This window comes from Suillus bovinus (genome assembly GCF_016758785.1).
Source record: "Suillus bovinus strain UH-Sbo-P2 chromosome Unknown EDB93scaffold_12, whole genome shotgun sequence".
NCBI classification, from domain to species: Eukaryota; Fungi; Basidiomycota; class Agaricomycetes; order Boletales; family Suillaceae; genus Suillus; species Suillus bovinus.
The window spans coordinates 324692-343887 of NW_024542068.1; the positions used below are offsets into that span (position 1 = coordinate 324692).

Consider the following 19196-nt stretch of genomic DNA (forward strand, 5'->3'; position numbering starts at 1 on the left):
ATAGAAATGAAAAGAGAGCACCACGCTGCTCTTCTCCTTGAATACCAAGTTGGAGCACTTCAGGTGAGCTAGTAGTAGGGTGTGACGTCGATATCCAACATGGTTCGCACGAGGCGGAAAAAAACCAGCCAAACAAGGCTAAACACGTCTCGTCCAAGTTTACATAGTGAGGTCACCGACTTGCAACGATACTATTACAGTTGCTGGCATCGTGGGTTTTGTTTCGCGTGAGTTCATACAAGTTTACTTTCAAGTTTCCGGATATATCAAATCTAAGTTTTCATTATAGCAGATACAAGTCTGAAGATTGCTTCGACAGCACTCCACGCCCAGGTGCGGGTGCCCATGATCGAGCCTTTAGCGGCAGCTGTAGTAAACAGTTTTTTGTTGCGTACACCTGCTGGACGCGCCTCTGCATTCAGGCCTTCTTTGGAACACATGGGTCGGCCCATTCGTCGTCCCCTACTACGCGACTTTTTTACTCCGACCGCAAGAAAGTGGAAAGGCAAAGAGAAAGCAGTGGAGCAGGATGTGGACTATGCTCAGTGTGCCGAATGCGCCGAATGGCTCTTGGGAGCATCACACGAATCGTACTGCGTCATGAAGCACTCCGTTTGGTGTCCAAGTACGTGTCGTTTATTTTTAATGGTAGTTTGTCAAAGTTTGACGATGGAGCGCACCACAGGGCGAAATCGTATATTAATGGTCAATGACGCGGCTCCCCGTCGATCGAATCATTCTGCGAGTCTTCCAAATATCCGCCGCTATTCCTCATCTCTTCCATCGTGTTCAAGTTCTCCACAGTTTAATAATCTCTTGACGGCTTCGTCATTGCCGGGTCCTGAAACACAAGACGTCATAACCTCTCCTTTGAACCACTTCCTGTCTCTCCTGCAAGAAAATTACCCATTTAACTTGGATTATGCATGGAATGCTTACCAAATGCTCGTTGACTCTGACGACAACCAGCATCTGAAACCGTTAGACGTCTTAAACTTTGCTCAAAAGCTCTCTGCTGCTATAGAGACAGGTGGTGAGGACAAAGGCAGCGTTCCATACTTTCAGAAGTGGGGCACACGAATTGCCGCGCTAAATGAGCGGCTGGAGTCCGTATTCGAGAAGCATTCAAGCGAGGACATTACGCGGTTAAAACTCGTAGCGAGAGGCTTGGCATTTCTAGGAGATATGGACCATGCAATCATTACCGCCCACGAACTATCGGATCTACTTATTGACGGACGGAAAGAGGAATTATATGAAATATATAGGACCCTTATACGGTTAATGGCGCTTCACCAAGATAGCGAGCACGTCCTGGATTTTGTTCTTGCGGAGTGGGCCAAGATCGGGATGCATCTCTTGCCTCTTTCTACTCGTTTGAAGTTTTTAGACATCGACGTAAAACCCTCATCGCTCCAAGATACGATCTACTCGATTTTGGCCAACATACCGGATGCCGCATCTCTATTGGCAAAGCGACGACAGGAGGGTTTGGAGACGCGGCAGCGTATTGGAGTCCTGTTGCTGGACGTACTATGGAAGGAAACCCTGGCAGAAGATGCGTATGCATTGCTCAAAGAAATGCGAGCGCAGCAGATGTTGATACCAGTTGACATGCAACTCCAAGTGGTCCGCTCGCTTGTTCGCGCTGACTCCTTCATCCGCGCCAATGAATTGTACAGAACCATATCGGAGTCGACGGGCGCCCAGCATAAATTTTTCATCTCTACTGGAATGTTTCTCGCAGCACATCAGGGTGACATTGACCGCGCCGAGGAGTATTATTCTCAACTCGGCATAGCGCGGTGGATTACGTCGCAGGATAGAGCCACTCTTATGCATGCATATGCAGTTGCCGGACGGGTGGACAAAGTCGTCGAACTATTTCATGAGTTCTTCCCTGACCCAAAGAATTCGCGGCTCGGACCAAAACCTTCGATCGTGCATTACACCATTGTGGTGTACGCTCACGCAGAGCGCGCGGATTACGACGGGCTCAATTTTTGGCTTCAGGCTATGTCGAAGGCTGGACACATTCCTGATATCTACGTCTACAGCATCATCCTCAAAAGCTTTGCTGCGCGTGGAGAAGTAGAGTCTGTCTCCGCTGTTTTAGACCAGATGCGCGCGTCCAAAATTATGCCCACTCGTATCTTGTACACGACTGTCATAACTCTTCTCGCCCATAGGAAGGACCCGATATCCGCAGAGGCCATCTACAAACGTGCGTTGCGTGAAGGGATAGCTCCTGATCGCATGATGATCACCTCTCTCATGAATGCACATGTGGAAGCTGGTTCTTGGGCGGGAGTAGTGCGCGTTTTCGACTACCTCAAATCGTCTCGAAACCCTCGCCTTCGGCTATCAGTAGAAGTCTACAATACTCTGTTGAAGGCCTACGTCCTCATCGGCGCCCCTTTTCGTGTCGTCTCTGCAATCTTTCGCAAGCTTGAGGATCTGGGCGTTCAGCCTAATGGGCGGATGTATACCCTCGTCATCCAGTCGGCCTGCGATGCAGGATATATGAACATCGCCAACAGGATTTTTGCCGAGATGCAGGCAGCCTCAAAAAACTGGCAGACAACTTACAGCGTTGATGCCTTTGTGTTGACGATCATCATGGCTGGTCATTTGCGGCTGGGTGACAAACGTAGTGCAAAGGCTGTTTATGACGACATGTGCAAGCGAGGCATTCAACCTACATCCGCCACATTCTATCATATCCTCCGCACTTATGGCAAGGAGGAAACCGAAGAAAGCTTCCAAATTGCAGAGGCCTTCTTGAAGGCCATCATGGCTGGTGAGTCTTCGGCGTCGTGGGTCCCTCCTCAGACTCGCACCGCTGCGCTCGAGCACGTCCACGGTCCCCTCATGCTCGCGTATGCGAAAACTGACAAACCGGAGGAGGTGGAGCGGTTGTTCCAATCCATGCTGGAAGCAGGTGGAGAACCTTCGTTGGCCAGCCTGTCGGTGCTCCTCGACGCCTACCGTCGCTCTGGTGACATTGAAGCCATCCATGGGCTTTGGCCACAAATATGGCAACTCGCCTTACGTCTTTCGAAGACGGATTCTCTTTTCGAAGGAGAAGATAACAACCCTTCCGACCCCACGAAACGTCAAGGGACTCTTCTCTGCGCTCCCCTATCCATCTATATCGATGCACTTTCTGCGGCTGGGGAACACTCTGTGATTGCCGAGATGTGGGGGAAAGCGAGATCTCATGGCTTCAGCTTCGATTCACATAACTGGAACCATTTGGCAGTTGCCCTGGTCCGTGCGGGAGAGCCGGAGCGGGCCTTCGAGATAGTCGAACGCGTATTGCTACCTTATCAGCGTCAGAGCGAGGGCGTACAGCGTGACAGAGATTTATCTCCTGATTCCCCTCTCACCTTCGATACCAATCCGGCAGATATCAACAAACCAGTTTCTCAGTCGCCGATGCACCGTAGTGAGCGGCGAGCTTATCAATCGAAGGTAGCTACAAAGAGATCCGGTGACGCACTAGAAATGGATCCGACCTCGGATGATTTTGCCCACCCATTACACATTCTACACCAGATATCCCCTTCCTGGGATGTTTGGCGCCCACATCGTGCTGTACTTGCCCTGCTGTCAGGTGTGCTGCGCCATCTGGAATCTGGGATGTTTGTCCAACCGATGGGAGACCGTAGCTCAGCGCCACAGGCACTAGACAACGCTTTCACTCGTGGAAACCTCGCACGAGAGATGCTTGACCGCATTTATCACAGTTACCCTGACACGATCCAAACTATTCGCTTGCACGAGCGTCGGATTGCGCGGAAATCTTCGTTGACGAGACAAGACGATGGGTGGTAGACGATGATATATGGTACCGAGTACTGAGTACATTGCAAGGTAGAGGAGACATTAGTGATGCAGTGGTGATTACATTGTCTGAACACGAAGATCATCAAAGGCCAAAGGCAGTACTGTGTTACGTGACTCCCATCAACTATCTTCTGACTCATCAGAGGGGTCGGAATCACCATCTCGTCGACGTCGCCCATGCTTACTAGTTCCGTGACGATTTCGCTGCAATGATCTAAGCCTCCGGCCTAGACGGAGCATGGAAGGATCTTACCAACGGTAGTTTCTGGCCTTGATTACCAAAAGCAATTGACAGCGCGGTCGTATCTGCGCGCCATAGGAGGTTATAATCATTTTTTGTATTAAGACCGGCAATTTAGAACATACCGGGTACTCCTGGGAAGCGCTTGGCTGAGAAAACGACGAAGGGTTCGGTGAATGTTTGCGCAAGGACCGGTGAAACATGAGTATGCACTCGCATTGCACCCGTTTCCGGTGCTGGCAGTCTGGAAATGGAATGTCAATTGTTGTTGTTATCTCCCAAGCGTAACGCCACGGTTCTTACTCGCCAACGTTCATTAGACGTAAACGCAGCCGAAAGGTTCCTAAGATACCCCAGGGCGTCAGATAGAAGAGTGTCTAAGAAATGAGGACATACCTTCCGTACGAACAGATAGATCCTGGAAGAGGAAGAATATTCCTGACTGCCGATGCTCATCGAGCAGTCGGCATGCATTGGACGAAAGCGGTCCCACTAAAGTCCGTGTGTATGAATTTCGAGGCAACGGAGGATGGGTGGCCGACGGAGAAGATGAGGAGCTCTGAGTATATGTACCCTGGTAATAAGGTGGTTGTGATGGTGCGTCATAAGCCTGGGCGTGATCGTAACTATTCCCTGTGGCTTGAAAAGGCTCCTGAACGAATCGTGGCGACGGGTCACTTGTGACTTGCTGGGGCCAATTACTTGTCTCAGATTGCTGAGTGGCATGTTCGGGAGGTCTTATCGATGGGTCCACTTCTTGAGCAGTGTACACGCCGGTCTGTGAATTGACTATTACTGGATAAGATGGTTCCGTGGCTGGCCAATTGCGATAGTTGGCCGCCGGATCGGAATCCGTACGATACGATGATTGAGCTTGCCACGGTTCTCCCGGCGCAGCCGCAGGTATGCCGTTGCGTATGCCGTTGCGGTTGTACGACGACAAAGACGGATGAGGGTGATTGAAATTATGCGAGCGATCGAGGGGAGTTCCTGATGGAGCATATCCCCATGCGCTGTTTGATTCGGAAGGCGAGCTGTAGGAATCTTGGTCATCATATGTTATGTTATCTGGCATCTGTGCTTGCTGGGGATAAGGGTAGGATTGATTAACGAATCCTGACGACGGAGCGGGAATCATCGGGGTCATGGTGGACTATATTGACGTTCAAAGTCAGTGGAAAATAACAATAATGAGATATAAGGTGACATGCCACTGGTAGGCGTGGATGTTGGTGAGCAGAATTCGGCGTGGAATGAGACGACGTGGGGCTATGTTGTTCATCGTGAGGAGATGATGGAGCATTGGTACTCCGAGGCTTTCTGGATTTTTGAGCGTTTGCTGCGACGTACCGGTCCGCAGATGATGAAGGATGTAACACGAGATTCATCTCCCGTTTACCGTCAGCCGACCACAGGTCGACCGTTACAAGAAAGAAAGAACAATCGATGTCCCTGAGTAGTAGGTAATGAGCTGCACCAAAGGAAAAAAAGAAATAATTATACTTACTCTACATCTACGATAGAGTTGTCTTCTCTTCGGACAACCATCTTTGCGACTGCTGCAGGTGCGAGTGGCCTGCGATCCTGATAATAAATGTTATAAGGTTATGAGACAAAGGCGCGACAGCTCGCGCACTTTATCACCAAAACCGCACATACGGGCACGCATAGGGTGTTGTACTACTTCAAGTGAATAATGTCTGATAATCGTTAAAGATTAGGAAATGTGGCGTATGACTTGAGACACAATTGACTGACTTTCGGCCCCACCATTGTCCCCATTTCTCGATGCCTGCATCAGAATCTTGACGAGGTTGATGATCGATGTTGGAGCGGTTATTTGATTTTTGAATCATGAAAGTTTCCAAGATGTGAAGGTAAGGGGTTGGTGCGTTATAGGGGAAGGAGAAGGGCACTTGTATGAAATCGGGTTGTCTGCGGACAATTTAGACTCGGGGGTCGTGCTACAGGATATACAGCGAGCAGTTGGGAATCAGATAAGATAAGTTCTCACGTCGCGAAGGTTGCAGGTGGTGTTCGAGAAACGAGCCTGCGAGGTTCAGTGACAAGACAGTCATTTTTGTCGGTGAGTATGATATTAATAGGATGAAAACGCACCTGTTTGTTCTCTACTAGCTCTACCCGAATGAAAGCTCGTAGGGCGCCTTATGGCTGTTTTGGATTGTCTAATACTACAGGGATGCAGTTATAGTATCCTGACGGCTTGAAGGTCACGGTATGAGGATAACGTTGGGTGCTGCCTTGATTAGTTTAGCTCGAGGCACGCGTTGCACAGGACGCAGATCTTCCAAAATTTAGCTAAACACTCCTCATCAAATAAGTACTTCATCCAAAGCTATGCAGAGCCGTAATAAACTTTCATTCCTTCTCCTGGAAGATGCGTCCAGCGCACTCCGAGACTTACTCGGACACATATATGTGGCAACGGGAAAACTCAAAATTCATCCTCAATTAGTTATCAGATTTACTGTGGCAGATAAACCTGTCACCCTGGGAATGCCGGAATTCCGTGGGTAACCAATTAATATTAATTAATGGTGGTCAATCAAAAAAAAAAAAGAAATTCAAAAAAAAAACATTTAAGCAAGTATAACCGTCATGATCTGTGAAAACCTTCATTCGCTACACGCTAGAATACGGCTTCTTGTAAAATTAACGTCATTCAATGCGCGTGAGCATGTAAACTTTAAGCACTGTCTCGAATGTCGACGGAAATGACCACCTAAACTTGGTAACCCTTCTCACGCCCAGTCCTTTGAGCAACGTCGACGTCGACATGGATCAGGTCGCGGCCAAGAAGATTCTTCAAGAGCTCCTCAAGCGTGATGATCTGAAGAACAAGACATGTGTAGACTGTGGTAATCCAAATCCACAATGGGCTTCAGGTGAATACATGTGTTCCATCTCCTCGCGTCCCTCGTCAGTCATTCCCCGAAAGTTAGTTTCGCGATATTCCTGTGCTTGCAATGCGCCGGTGTACACAGAGGGTTCGGAGTGCACATCAGGTGAATTCACGAACCTATACGCACATTCTTCAACCACCGAATCTCACGCGGCAACAGCTTCGTGAGATCAGTTTCAATGGATACTTGGCAGTCGGATCAGATCAAGCGTATGCAGGTGGGTAATGCATGACGAGTTTACATTCCTCACTCACTTGTCCCAAGCTCGGCGGGAATGCTCCTTTCAGACAATTCATTGAATCATACACGCCAATAGATCAAGGCGGATATAAGCAAGGTACAAGTGCCTACGATACCTACCATTGTTGGGCAGCTTCGCAATATCGCGAAAAAGTATGCCGACCACCTTATCTTCAATCTCTGACTCAATTTTCTCCAGTTGGATGCGACCCTAGCCGACAAATCTTGGTCTCCATCCTCCCCAGAGTCCCCACCAACATCCAGCTCTCCAGGACGTCCGTCTTCTGCGCAAGGATTACGCAAATCGCGTACCTTGGCACGCAATATCACGTCTCCGGTGTCCTCCGCAACTTCGCCGCAACCCTCCCTGGATCCAACCGGGGATCAAAAATCTGCCAACGAAGCTTTTTTCTCATCCCTTGGTCAAGCAAACGCCAGTCGCCCTACAGATTTGCCCCCCTCCCAGGGCGGCCGTTATCTAGGATTTGGGAACACGCCTTCACCTCCAACCTCTCAACACCCGTCGTTCGGCCTTTCATCCACCTCAGCTCCCACGCTCAAAGACCTTCAGGATAATCCGGGAGCCGCCCTGAGCAAGGGCTGGTCTCTCTTTTCTGCAGTTGTCGCTAATGCATCGCGTGTTGTCAGTGAAAATGTGATTCAGCCTGGAATGGAGCGTGCTCTGGATCCGAACCTGCATGCTACCGTTCGCGAGTACATGTCGGAGGCGCAACGCCGCGCAAATGATGCAGGTCGTTCGGCAAACGAATGGTCTAAAACTCAGTTGGGTATCGATGTTGCTGATCAAGTAGGAGGCGTGGTGGGGACGGTGAAAGACAAGTTGGGGTCAGGGCCACAGGGTTCTGGGTACGGAGCCCTATCGATGCATAATGACGGGGAGACGTCAGCGTTATATCACGATGACACAGAGGATTTCTTCAGCGAGTACTCCGACGGTCGCACAAGCTTAGGTCAGTCGTCTGTTCACCCCACTTCAGGTACGTCGAGGACTGCCTCGAAATCCAAGGACGACGACTGGGATGAGTGGAAGGACTTCTGATGGGCGTCGTGGGGTTTGTGAATATAGATTTTGACCTTCAAGAATACGCTGTGCCATCTGTAGCGACTGTAATGCTAGTGTGTATAGTGGACACCACTGGTGGTGATCAATGTCGCTAAGCGCTGTAGTGCATAAATATATTTACATGCAAGTGTGGATCCCCGAATAACGTGAATGGCGGCGCCCTAGCTCCGGCCGCGCTGGTTCAACATTCTATGAAACAGCCGACGAGCGTTCTTATTCTTCTGTGAACCGTCTGCTATTGTTTATTTCTCACTAGTTCTCGAGGTTGGATTGTTCACTCGTCATGCAGTCTGTCTTTAGGCGTGCAACACGGTCATCGATCGTGTCTGCACGATGCTCCCGGAGATATCATGCTTCAGTACTCCCTTCGCTGATCTCACCTACTTCGCCCGAGTTTCGGGAGAAAGCAGATGCCATGGACATACTAGTTGCGGATTTGGAGGCCAAGTTGGAGCATGCGAGACAGGGCGGAGGTCCGAAGGCTGCAGAGCGCATGCGGAGCAGGGGAAAGAAACTACCCCGGGAACGGTCAGTGAGCTTATTTTACAATATTAATGACATTTCCCAAACTCTGAGAGACCCTGAGACTCTTAGAAATCGTTGCTGAACTACTCATTTAGTTTGTCGTCGTTACTAGACCCACATACTCCATTCTTGGAGCTATCACCACTAGCAGCCCATGAAGTTTACCCAGAGCATATTCCTGGTGCTGGGATGATCACAGGTATCGGTAGAATATCGGGGCGGGAGTGCATGGTCGTCGTGAATGATGCGACAGTTAAAGGAGGGTCGTACTATCCTCTGACTGTGAGCAGAAACTGGTCCAAATTGTATGCAGATTCGAATGTTGACAACCCCTCAGGTCAAGAAACATTTACGAGCACAGGAGATCGCACGGGAGCATGGTCTCCCGTGTGTCTACGTTGGTATGTCGTTCATATTTCTGCTACGTTGCTTGCCAAACGCAATATGTTCGATTCAGTCGAATCAGGGGGTGCGGCGCTGCCTCATCAAGCCAACGTAAGTCTCTATGGAACAGGGACCGACAGAATTGTGACGAACGCTCTAGGTCTTCCCCGATAAAGAGCACTTTGGCCGCATATTCTACAACATGGTAATATAGATCCGAAGTATATGCATGCCGAATGCCATGTGATACTTACCCCGCTTCTTAGGCTCAAATGTCTGCTCTTGGTATTCCACAAATTGCACTAGTACATGGTATATCTGTCGCAGGTGAGTAATTACCCCTGAATACTGTATTTGTCTCACTTTCCGTCCAGGTGGAGCATATGTTCCTGCAATGGCCGACGAGAATATTATTGTTGCGGACCAAGGGCGTATTTTTCTCGCAGGTCCACCATTGGTCAAGGCCGCTACAGGCGAAGAAGTCGATGAAGAAACTCTCGGTGGTGGACAAATGCACTCGAGCGAAAGTGGCGTTACCGATCATCTCGCGCGAGATGACGAGCATGCTATCGCAATAGCAAGGGGCATAGTCGGCGACCTCGGCCTTGCTGGATGGAAACCAACTGGTGTACGTTATGACGCAGGGTTGGTTGTACATTTCATTAACGCGGGAGATTAGCCATCAGCAGTGCCAGAGGACCCTGTGTACCCCGCTTCGGATCTACACGGCATTGTTGGCACTGATCCGCGCCAGGCTTTCGATATGAGAGATGTGATCGCTCGGATAGCAGATGGTAGTCGTTTCAGAGAATTCAAGAAGGAATATGGTCCGACCATGATTACGGTAAAACATTTTATTTATTTTCAGCTTGCATTCCCTTACAGAGTAGTCCAGGGCTTTGCTCGTGTACATGGATACGAAGTAGGTATCGTCGCGAACAACGGAATTCTATTCTCCCCATCGGCTCTAAAAGCCACACACTTCATCCAACTATGTTCACAACGCCAAATACCACTCTTGTTCTTGGTGAACGTCACTGGCGGGTGGTGTCATAGTTCCAGCTGCTAGATTATCTGACCTATCCCATCTAGGCTACATGGTAGGTTCGAAGGCTGAGAGAGGAGGGATTGCGAAGGATGGTGCCAAGATGGTTCGAGCAGTTGCATGCGCTGATGTTCCGAAGTTAACCGTCATCGTCGGAGGGAGTTTTGGAGCTGGCAATTATGGTAATGCATGCTCCATTGAGGACCTTCTATTAGATTAACGAACGTCCTGCTCTAGGAATGGCTGGGCGCGCTGTAAGTAACCTCCGTTTAGACATGCTGATAGGTTGAGTTCACGTTCGTGCTTTGTAATCTAGTACTCCCCGCGGTTCCTATGGATGTGGCCCGTAAGTCCGGACTTCTTTCAAATGCAGTTCGTTGCGATAACAGTCATGACAGAATGCGAAAGTATCGGTCATGGGCTCTGGTCAGCTATCGCAAGTTATGGCTACGGTCTCCAAGTCAGTTCCCTAACACAAATGCTCCCTTTTACGAACTCATACTTGCCATTTGCAGAGACCCAAGCCAGCACTCATCACTAAAAGAAGATATTGAAGCACAGTCAACAGCGCTCTACTCTACAGCTCGTTTATGGGATGATGGGATCATCAAGCCTACGGATACACGGGATGTGATTGGTCTTGGGCTCGCGCTGGCAGCAAGAGAGCGTCCTACGTCACGCGGAAGGGGATCGGTCGGCTCAACCACATGGGACGGCGATGGCAAAGGATTCGGCGTATTTAGGATGTAAAGATTTATTTTTTTTCCGAGCGGTCGGACGGTTGAATGTTGAACCCCAACCTTCCTGCGGGCTTTGGACTGCAATGAATATTTGGCCGCCTACATGCTTCCTCGAAGCCAAACAATATTAAACCTGCCATATTCGTTTATTTGTTCTTAGGGCTTTTGCCAAACAACGCCCAATGCAATTTCATCATGTAAAGATTTGACTGCTCTTCGACACACCAATGCGTGATTCATAACAAAACTTTCTTGGTTCATTGCCTTCTCTTCATGTCGTGTGAAACGTCGTTGAACCAGCTTTCTGTGGAGACCCGTGCAAAACTACGTTCTACACAACTTCTTACTTCCTTACCACAGGTAGTTTCAGAGCTGTTGCAGAACTCCTTAGACGCTGGAGCATCTCAGGTGGATATTGGCATAGACTGCGAAGAATGGAGCTGTTGGGTGCGAGATAATGGTGCTGGAATTAGCAAAGCGGGATTGACTACGATTGGCAGGGGGTCGGAGGAAGGAAGATACAGTGAGTCGTATTTGTTGGTATGAAGACATATCACTCAGCCAGTAACCGCAGATACATCCAAAGCATACACTCCAGCATCCCTAGATTTCGTTTCGACATTTGGCTTTCGCGGAGAAGGTTTTGTGCTATTTCACATGTCGAATGATTGCTGAGACTTTCCATAGCTCTCTCATCAATGGCTGAGTTATGCTGTTTGGAAATCTCGTCACGTACATCTCAGTCTCGAGAAAGTTGGTCCGTCATCCTCAAGGTTTGTGACTGTGCCTGTTCTGCGAACGCGGCTGAACTAGCGTTTCAGGGTGGGAAGTCTTTGTACTCAGGTCCATCGATTCGGTGGCGAAGAGAAACTGCAGGGAGTGTCGTATGCGTCAGGGACGCATTCTTTAGCGTGAGCCAAGCTATCTTCTGTCGTTCCCCTTCTGACGCGCATGCACAGCTTCCTATTCGTCGTCAATCTCATCCCTCTACAGCTAAGACAATAGATGCAATTAAACAAGAGCTTGAGGCATACGCTCTCATGTTTCCTAATGTGTCATTCACTCTTCAAGATGATAGCAAATCAAGAGAAAATGCTTCGAGCAAAGGTCACGTCCTCCGGGTTCCAAAGGTACGTAAATCCTTTCAAAACGGATGACATCTTGTCTCACGCTTGACACAGACCCGTTCAATCTTGGCTGCATATCGACACATGTATGGTCGCGCACTGACCGAGGTAAGAAAATAGATTTGAACCCAGCGTCGTTCACTCATGATCGACTGGTACAGCATGTGGAAGAGGTTGATGCTACATCTGGAAATTTGAAAGCGGAGGGATTCATATCCCTTGTTGGGGCACGTTCAAAGGTTTTGACACTAGCTTGCATAACACCTGTTGACTAACTCACGACAAAATAGGCTCATCAGTATCTGTGTGAGTATGAGTAATCATATTTGCAGCGGTTGCTGAGTCGTTCTCAGACATAAACAAACATCCGATATCATTCTGCGATCTTCATCGCCTAATCGATAATAAATTCTCGAATAGTACGTTCGCAAAGCATGTAAGTCGCATACCTATGGTAACTTCGTGTTTCTTATGTAATGTAGGCGTATGATGAAGGAGGAGAAACGAATCTGCGATCATGTAGGTTAGTTTATTCTGATTGAGAATGTTCTTAATTCAGTTCTAGCGGTCCGCCGTTCGCCCCGCAAAGGCGAGAAGAAACCTATCTATGTTCTAAATTTGGTCATACCAACGCAATTCATTGATAACTGCCTGGAACCAGCAAAATCCGCAGTTCAGATCGAGGTGTGTAAATTTCTGTCCGTGACCGGCCCCCGGGAGATCTGAATCTGGCGAATATAGCATAAGAGCGTTGTGACAACATTCCTCTCTTCTGTGATAGATTCCTTTCTAAATCGACATGGTTTCACATCTGGCAAACGTGGCGCTGAAGAAGGCTGTAGTTCCCCGCCCAAGAAGCGCAAAGTCTCGTTGGTTCCAAATAGCGCGGCCCAAAAAAAGGACTCTCAGCCGCCAGCCAGTAGGAAGGCAGGGCCGAAAGAAGCACGGACGGTGTTCATTCACCCTGTGAGTAGTTGGGAGCCTATCGTTAAGCTTTGACACTCAGCTGATCCTAATCCGAGGAAAATCCGCAAGAGACGGTTTGGGAAGATCCTGCCACGGGTGAAATGTTCATCGTGAATGCTCGTACTGGAAATTCATATTTGCAAAATTCGTGCCACCCGATTGACGGAACGAACACGGCTAGCCCGAACCGTGTTTCCCGAATTCCACGTCTTTTGAAGAAAACTCAGAATCCTATACAAAGTGCATGTTCCGGCCCTGCTCCTGATAAAATGCCCGATTGGCTGCAAGAAGCTCTCGCTGTAGGTTCCAGATGTTTCAGATAGGCATCATTTGACCTTTCGGTATCTAAGGCGAATAATGCATATGCTACTACGGAGCCAAAGATTCCATCGTTGTCGCTCTTTGCTAATCAAGCTTCCGACGATCAGGGTTCTGCTATTATTCACTCTAATCATCCTTTGTGCTGCGCCTCCGCTTTTGGGACACCATATGTCCAGTCAGAATCATCAAGCTCCGAGCACGCACGGATAAGATTTCACAAAGGAGACCTATTGAAGGCACGGGTTATCAACCAGGTCGACCGCAAGTTCATCGCCTGTTTAGTCGATTTGGATCATTCCACGCATCAGGAACATGGGAAACCCCCAAACAATCTTGCAGCGGATGGCTCAACTCTGATCCTGATTGATCAACACGCTGCGGATGAACGAGTCCGGGTCGAACGCTTTCTATCGGAAATTTGCTCCGGCTTCCTACGGCATTGCGAGGGAACCGGGGGTGTCGAAGTTTCAGAACTGTCTCCTGGTGTGCCTATTTTACTCACGCGTCACGAAGCTTCGCGCTTGGCGACTATCGAAGAAGTACAATCGGCATTCGACCGGTGGGGTGTACGATTTGAGGGATTGGCTAAGTTAACCTCGTTGGAATCGGAATGCGCAAGAGATGAAGTTAGTGACGGGTATGTACAAGTCTTCGTCAGAGCAATACCTGCGATTGTGAGCGACAAGGTACGTATAGACACTCTCATGGTGTTGCAGGCTTATCATTCTGTGGTATAGTTACTCATGAACGATGAGTTGCAAGACCTTGTTAAAGGCTACTTGGGATTTCTCGAAAGCGAGAGGGTGTCTCCTCCTAACCTATCGCAGCAAAAAGACGCCGATAACATCAAGGACGACGAGTCGCAGTGGCTCAAGGCTCTTCGCTGGTGTCCACAGGAACTTCTGGATTTGATCAACTCAAAAGCTTGTCGTGGTACTAACGTCGAGGTGTTTTATATACACTCTTGCTCATTATTTGATTACTCAGGCGCGGTCATGTTCAACGATCCACTGTCACTGGAACAGTGTGAACGCCTTGTGAGAAATCTTGCTGGGACTGCATTTCCCTTTCAATGCGCCCACGGAAGGCTAGTATCTCAGATTGTCTTCATTGACGTTTATTAATTATTGCACTTCTTTTAGACCTTCCCTCGTTCCCTTGGCTCATGTAAGTGTCACGAGTGGCGGGCGATCCGCACCAGCATTGGATTGGACAAGGCTAAGATTACTCACATCGGGCTAAACTATCGTTATTGTGTTCACCTTGGAGACCTTTATTGAGAGCTGCGTAGTCGGTATCTTTGAACGCCTTTGTTACATACAAATATTGACGATCTCGTTCAATTGTCCTTGTGCGCTGGCACGTGATGCGTCGATGGTCGCGTGACATTGAAGTGCCAATATTAAACAATAATAAACATCCATAAATTATTAGATGCATATCATGGGCACAGATAAACGTTACTCAGAATATGAGACATGTGAATCATGTGGTGTTTGAATTAAGCTTATTTTATTCTGACTCAAATATCACTGTGACGCAACGGAAAAATCCGGGTCCACGCAGGCAAGCAATTGTGGTCACGTGACATCGAAGTGTTCATTAACTTAATGACGTCAGGGTGGCGTGCGTAGTATAAAGGTCACTCGTACTAAGCTCCGTCTGACCACCATCATTCAATCAACTACATCATTTTACTGAACCACTCAAATCATTCCAATACCATCCAAACACCGACACCCGATTTCTATTGATCATGCCAAAGTCCCTCACCAAGGTTGTGTACAAGCCCGACACTCAGTCGACAGACGAGTTTACTGTCATTGTTAATCCAACAGAGGTAAGCTGATATTGGCTTCACTTCAACTCGCAGACAACCGATCTCACTTTATCATAGTACAAGAAATGGAAAGCAGGAGGTAAGCATCTTAGTTTTTGACTATCCGATAATCCGTAACCTGATTACATTCTGCAGACAGGTAAAGTGTACGAGTACCATCTAGTGATCTACCACTAACGATTCCTACGTATGCATAGAACGATCCCTCTAGCTGAGGTAGTGGATTGTGAGCACTGATCTGATCATGTGATTGTGATCTAACTTATCGCATCGCTTCCTAGCTTTCAAAGTGTTCTACTCCAATCAAGGCGCACAGGGCATTCTGGGTACGCCTTCAAAACAACAACTTGACACTGTCTTTGGCACGACAAAAGATGTCGATGTCATGACGCAGATTTTGGAGAAGGGGAAAGATCAGCCTGGAAATGGGTTCACTTCTGGAACGGCGTCCACAAATGTCGCACGCGGAAGCTTCACCATCGACAACAAGGGCAAGGGGATGTCAGGGATATAAAGAGCATGATCACGATTGTGTAGATGTCTACAATAAGTCACAAATGTATTACTAGAGAAATCACTCGCGCCCTTCTTCGATTCATCACTCATGCAACTTGAGCCTGGACGTAGAAGACGGTTGACTCCTTTACTCCCTCAACGTAAGGAGCTGTTGTTATTCTAGCAGGCTCCGTCTTCATAAACGCAACATGATGCTGAGATTTATCGATATTGATGGGCATCGGTTTATGCTTCTTAGATTACGCGTACTCACCTCTGGGCTCTCCCATCCAACTAACAATACTGCTTCCTTTGCATCTTCTGTATCGACAACGTATCCCCACGCAGTTCCGTAGCATCCCTCAACGTCATGGCACACCTCCAATGATGCGTCGACGATCTTGTTGAATTCATCCAGATCGGTTTCAGGCTTTACAATGCTGATAATGACTTCTGTGAATGGTGCGGCAAAGCATTTGGTAGGCGGGAAGGGATTGAAAGCGACGAGCCTGCGCCTCGGTGGGGAGTCGACAACTGCGCCAAGTTTTTCTTTGATCTGCGCCATTGCTGCAGCCGTCGACTCTGACCTCTGAGGGCGGTGGCTCCAATCTGTGCGTGTGATTAGTTCCACGCGGAGTCATCAGAGTCAAAATGCCTTACTGATGAACCACTGCCTGATTTCAGGCTGCTGAACGCGGTCGCCCCAGTACATCTGTTGAAGGCCATCAAAACTGGTCTGGCGCAAGAGCTCAACGGCCTCCTGGAAGTTAGAGGTTGTCTTCATCGCATCATTACTAGTGAGCGTAACTATTTCGGTAACAGGGGTGTTCGTCATGATGCTGTAGCGGAATCCGATGGAGCACCTCGAGCGTTCCCCACATTTATACGTAGCGCGTCGAAGAAATTCCCAGGGTAGGGTATGACTTTTGCGCATGACAAATCCCGAGTTCGGGAGAGAGGGTGTCTATGACTCCATGCGATCCTTAAGTATGTAAAGGAGGCTGACAGGATAGGAGCGTTTTGGGGAATTCGTTGATCAGTGACTAGATCGGAACCTTATTTCTGCTGATCAACGCATTCCCCGCATCAGAGATGAAGACGCCCACCGAGTCATGGTGAGTCACAGGAGAGATAAAGCGACTCGCACAACAATAAAAGGACGTAATTCACCCACCATTGGGGGAATAATGTGGACAACACTGGTCTGTGAACGTAATTTGTATATATCGGTGCAAGGAAGCCTGCAAAAGAGTCAGCATACGGTGGTCATGTCACAATAAGAAACCCTTACAATGAAGATGTAAACAATTGGCTTTGCAGATGAAAACATTAGATGAGTTTGCATATAGAAGAAAGATCAGATATATATAATAATACTTATGTACCAGGGAGCGCGCAGGCATCTACGTGTCCTTGCTATTGAGAAACCGTCTCTGCCCATTCTCTGCTCCCCATCTGCACCAGCCGGGAGCAAGCCCGCGCAAACGCAAATATCTCCTCATCGCCTGAGAACATTGAGCTTGAGCCCACAGTTTCCGGTGATAGTCCCTTTACAGAATTGAGTTGGCGTGAGGGGAATTGAAGAAAAGAAACGCACCAGGTCATCCATCACACTCCGCATGTGATCTGAGATCCCCTTGCCTGAGCCCGCCGACTCATCCGAAAAGATCTGGAATATGGGTACTTCTGACGATACAAAAATCTTTGTCTGCGCCAGTCATTAGATTATCGATCATAATGATGAAACACGTGAGCTTGCCTTGGATTCGTAGCATGCGTCTATGAATGTAATAAATCGCCTTGCCTGGATAATGTTGGTCAAGGCTGTAAGAATCTCCGAAAGGAAGAAACATACCATATCTTTCTTGTCCATCCCCATTTTCGGCACGTCTGTGATAAACAGAGTACCAAACTGCTTCGTCACTTCCAAGTAATCGGCGGCACTCAACGGACGGCCGCAAATTTCCTCGAATGAAAATCGCGCAACCTTTGACGTCGAAAGCGGAACGTGAAGTGTGCGGCCCCACGTCGTTATTGGGCGATTCTCAACAATAGGATCTTGAAGCGCGGCGGTAGGAGTTGGACGTGTCAGTGAATTAAAGATTTTGTCTATCTCTGCTTTATTCTCCGGTGTTAATGGATGATAATACACGTGGGAGAGGACGCGTGGTATCCGTCTATAGTCTGTGCGTAACAATTGTGAGACGATACACTGGAAGGGTGTCGACTAGATACATACCAGTTCCTGAGTCTAAGTCCGTCACTTCAAAGCGCGACTTGAGAAGTTCTATGGCAGGTATAAAGCTCGAGCGTTGGATTCCATTCTTGTAAAGATCGTCTGGGTGTCGACTGTGTGACAGTCAACCATAAAACACCACCATGAAAAGCGGGACTCGCACTTGGATGTTATTACACAGACTACACCGTGATTCATCAAGCCCTCCAATAAACGCCTCAGAATCATGGCATCCGCGATATCCGTAACCTGAAACTCGTCAAAACATAGCACATATGCCTCCTTTGCGAGGTCCCGCGCAACGGGACCGATGGGGTCACCACCAGAGTGTCCCATGGTCATCTTAGCAGCATGTATGCGTTTATGTGCATCGATCATGAAGGCGTGGAAGTGCACACGACGCTTGCGTGTGATGGAAGGGGGCAGCGTTTGGTAAAAGAGGTCCATTAGCATCGTCTTTCCTGTACCAACGTCACCATAAAGGTAAAGACCTTTTGGTGCTGATGCAGGCGCAGTTTCTGGTACTGGAGGTGCTCGAGAAAACAGACGAGATATCTATCAGCCAGTGGGTCAGCGGTCCTGAGAGAAAACGAAAGAAAATCACCAATGAATCACTTGTCTTCGCTTCGGGTATAGGCGGAGGATCGTACTTGAGTACCTGCTCCCAGAAACGCTGAAGTTTGCCGATGATACGAATCTGATGATCGTCACTTCGAAGTACCCCAGACTGCACGAGTTTTTCATGTTGCTTTATCGGGGAGATCGGTTCCGGGAACATTTGCGAAGTCTCAAACTGGTTGATTGTAGCGAATTCGGCAGGATTGCTGCGTGCAATTGTGCTTTCTACAGCAAGCGAGGAATTGAACGCTTTCCCGTGTCCATGACCATGACTGGAAGGCGGAAAAGAGCTGGAAGGTGAGGCAACTGGTGCTGAGGTAGCCAACGCCCGCTTGCTTTGTGCTGCCGTCCGAAAAGAAGTTGTCCGCGATAGGAGTCGGTTCCCCTGGTGGAGCGCACTAGACCGTGCTGGATTCATATCAACAATGCTTTGTCCACAAAGAAATAAAGAGAAGGAGAGAGAAAGAGTGGTGTGCAATGCAAGGGAGTAGTCGGAAAGTTAACACAGTTCGTCGCACAGAAAAGAACTGGACGCCGCAAGAAAGCGGCCGACGGGGTGTT

The 19196-nt window shown here is 48.5% G+C and overlaps 8 protein-coding genes across 8 annotated transcripts; 5 read left to right on the forward strand and 3 right to left on the reverse strand.

Annotated features, from left to right (window-relative positions):
• Positions 1-82: 82 nt before the first annotated feature.
• On the forward strand, positions 83-3968 carry EDB93DRAFT_131091 (uncharacterized protein). The gene is made up of 3 exons (XM_041454823.1): positions 83-227; positions 278-625; positions 686-3968. Exons 2-3 carry the CDS (start codon positions 346-348, stop codon positions 3835-3837), a joined length of 3432 nt encoding a protein of 1143 aa, XP_041310194.1. The 5' UTR covers positions 83-227; positions 278-345; the 3' UTR covers positions 3838-3968.
• A 95-nt stretch (positions 3969-4063) lies between these two features.
• On the reverse strand, positions 4064-5946 carry EDB93DRAFT_1080759 (velvet factor-domain-containing protein; the record flags this gene model as incomplete). Its single annotated transcript, XM_041445570.1, has 8 exons — positions 4064-4155; positions 4216-4334; positions 4394-4433; positions 4487-5243; positions 5305-5542; positions 5598-5674; positions 5727-5790; positions 5849-5946. The coding sequence occupies 8 exons, from the start codon at positions 5944-5946 to the stop codon at positions 4064-4066; spliced, it is 1485 nt and encodes a 494-aa protein (XP_041310195.1).
• A 788-nt stretch (positions 5947-6734) lies between these two features.
• Positions 6735-8481, forward strand: EDB93DRAFT_1130950 (ArfGap-domain-containing protein). Its single transcript, XM_041448941.1, has 5 exons — positions 6735-6996; positions 7050-7116; positions 7174-7231; positions 7279-7407; positions 7454-8481. The coding sequence occupies exons 1-5, from the start codon at positions 6888-6890 to the stop codon at positions 8312-8314; spliced, it is 1224 nt and encodes a 407-aa protein (XP_041310196.1). The 5' UTR covers positions 6735-6887; the 3' UTR covers positions 8315-8481.
• Positions 8482-8621: 140 nt separating this feature from the next.
• On the forward strand, positions 8622-11042 carry EDB93DRAFT_1080774 (carboxyl transferase; the record flags this gene model as incomplete). Its single annotated transcript, XM_041445571.1, has 14 exons — positions 8622-8866; positions 8959-9145; positions 9201-9264; positions 9321-9358; positions 9408-9452; positions 9514-9574; positions 9622-9875; positions 9927-10091; positions 10143-10296; positions 10340-10474; positions 10530-10546; positions 10609-10638; positions 10691-10752; positions 10808-11042. 14 exons carry the CDS (start codon positions 8622-8624, stop codon positions 11040-11042), a joined length of 1692 nt encoding a protein of 563 aa, XP_041310197.1.
• Positions 11043-11227: 185 nt separating this feature from the next.
• Positions 11228-14864, forward strand: EDB93DRAFT_1130961 (uncharacterized protein). Its single transcript, XM_041448942.1, has 17 exons — positions 11228-11555; positions 11607-11672; positions 11720-11805; positions 11854-11943; positions 11992-12162; positions 12214-12267; positions 12321-12398; positions 12450-12465; positions 12513-12595; positions 12642-12678; positions 12725-12843; positions 12901-13125; positions 13182-13424; positions 13476-14132; positions 14184-14379; positions 14434-14533; positions 14589-14864. Exons 1-17 carry the CDS (start codon positions 11306-11308, stop codon positions 14686-14688), a joined length of 2571 nt encoding a protein of 856 aa, XP_041310198.1. The 5' UTR covers positions 11228-11305; the 3' UTR covers positions 14689-14864.
• Positions 14865-15091: 227 nt separating this feature from the next.
• Positions 15092-15800, forward strand: EDB93DRAFT_1222867 (DUF1960-domain-containing protein; the record flags this gene model as incomplete). The annotated part of the gene is made up of 5 exons (XM_041451166.1): positions 15092-15286; positions 15344-15365; positions 15422-15425; positions 15484-15512; positions 15568-15800. Exons 1-5 carry the CDS (start codon positions 15203-15205, stop codon positions 15798-15800), a joined length of 372 nt encoding a protein of 123 aa, XP_041310199.1. The 5' UTR covers positions 15092-15202.
• Positions 15801-15888: 88 nt separating this feature from the next.
• On the reverse strand, positions 15889-16616 carry EDB93DRAFT_1248009 (uncharacterized protein; the record flags this gene model as incomplete). The annotated part of the gene is made up of 3 exons (XM_041452662.1): positions 15889-15996; positions 16056-16390; positions 16442-16616. 3 exons carry the CDS (start codon positions 16614-16616, stop codon positions 15889-15891), a joined length of 618 nt encoding a protein of 205 aa, XP_041310200.1.
• Positions 16617-17197: 581 nt separating this feature from the next.
• EDB93DRAFT_1080621 (AFG1-like ATPase-domain-containing protein) lies at positions 17198-19053 on the reverse strand (the record flags this gene model as incomplete). The annotated part of the gene is made up of 7 exons (XM_041445551.1): positions 17198-17329; positions 17379-17489; positions 17529-17585; positions 17637-17965; positions 18021-18130; positions 18181-18572; positions 18622-19053. 7 exons carry the CDS (start codon positions 19051-19053, stop codon positions 17198-17200), a joined length of 1563 nt encoding a protein of 520 aa, XP_041310201.1.
• Between the last annotated feature and the right edge of the window lie 143 nt (positions 19054-19196).

Coding starts and splice junctions, on each gene's coding strand:
- EDB93DRAFT_131091 (XM_041454823.1), top strand. CDS start 346: ATGATCGAGCCTTTAGCGGCAGCTGTAGTAAACAGTTTTTTGTTGCGT. Junction 626..685: donor GCACTCCGTTTGGTGTCCAA/GTACGTGTCGTT, acceptor AGCGCACCACAG/GGCGAAATCGTATATTAATG.
- EDB93DRAFT_1130950 (XM_041448941.1), top strand. CDS start 6,888: ATGGATCAGGTCGCGGCCAAGAAGATTCTTCAAGAGCTCCTCAAGCGT. Junction 6,997..7,049: donor AAATCCACAATGGGCTTCAG/GTGAATACATGT, acceptor ATTCCCCGAAAG/TTAGTTTCGCGATATTCCTG. Junction 7,408..7,453: donor CTTCGCAATATCGCGAAAAA/GTATGCCGACCA, acceptor AATTTTCTCCAG/TTGGATGCGACCCTAGCCGA.
- EDB93DRAFT_1130961 (XM_041448942.1), top strand. CDS start 11,306: ATGTCGTGTGAAACGTCGTTGAACCAGCTTTCTGTGGAGACCCGTGCA. Junction 11,944..11,991: donor TCAGGGACGCATTCTTTAGC/GTGAGCCAAGCT, acceptor GCGCATGCACAG/CTTCCTATTCGTCGTCAATC. Junction 12,596..12,641: donor ATAGTACGTTCGCAAAGCAT/GTAAGTCGCATA, acceptor TATGTAATGTAG/GCGTATGATGAAGGAGGAGA.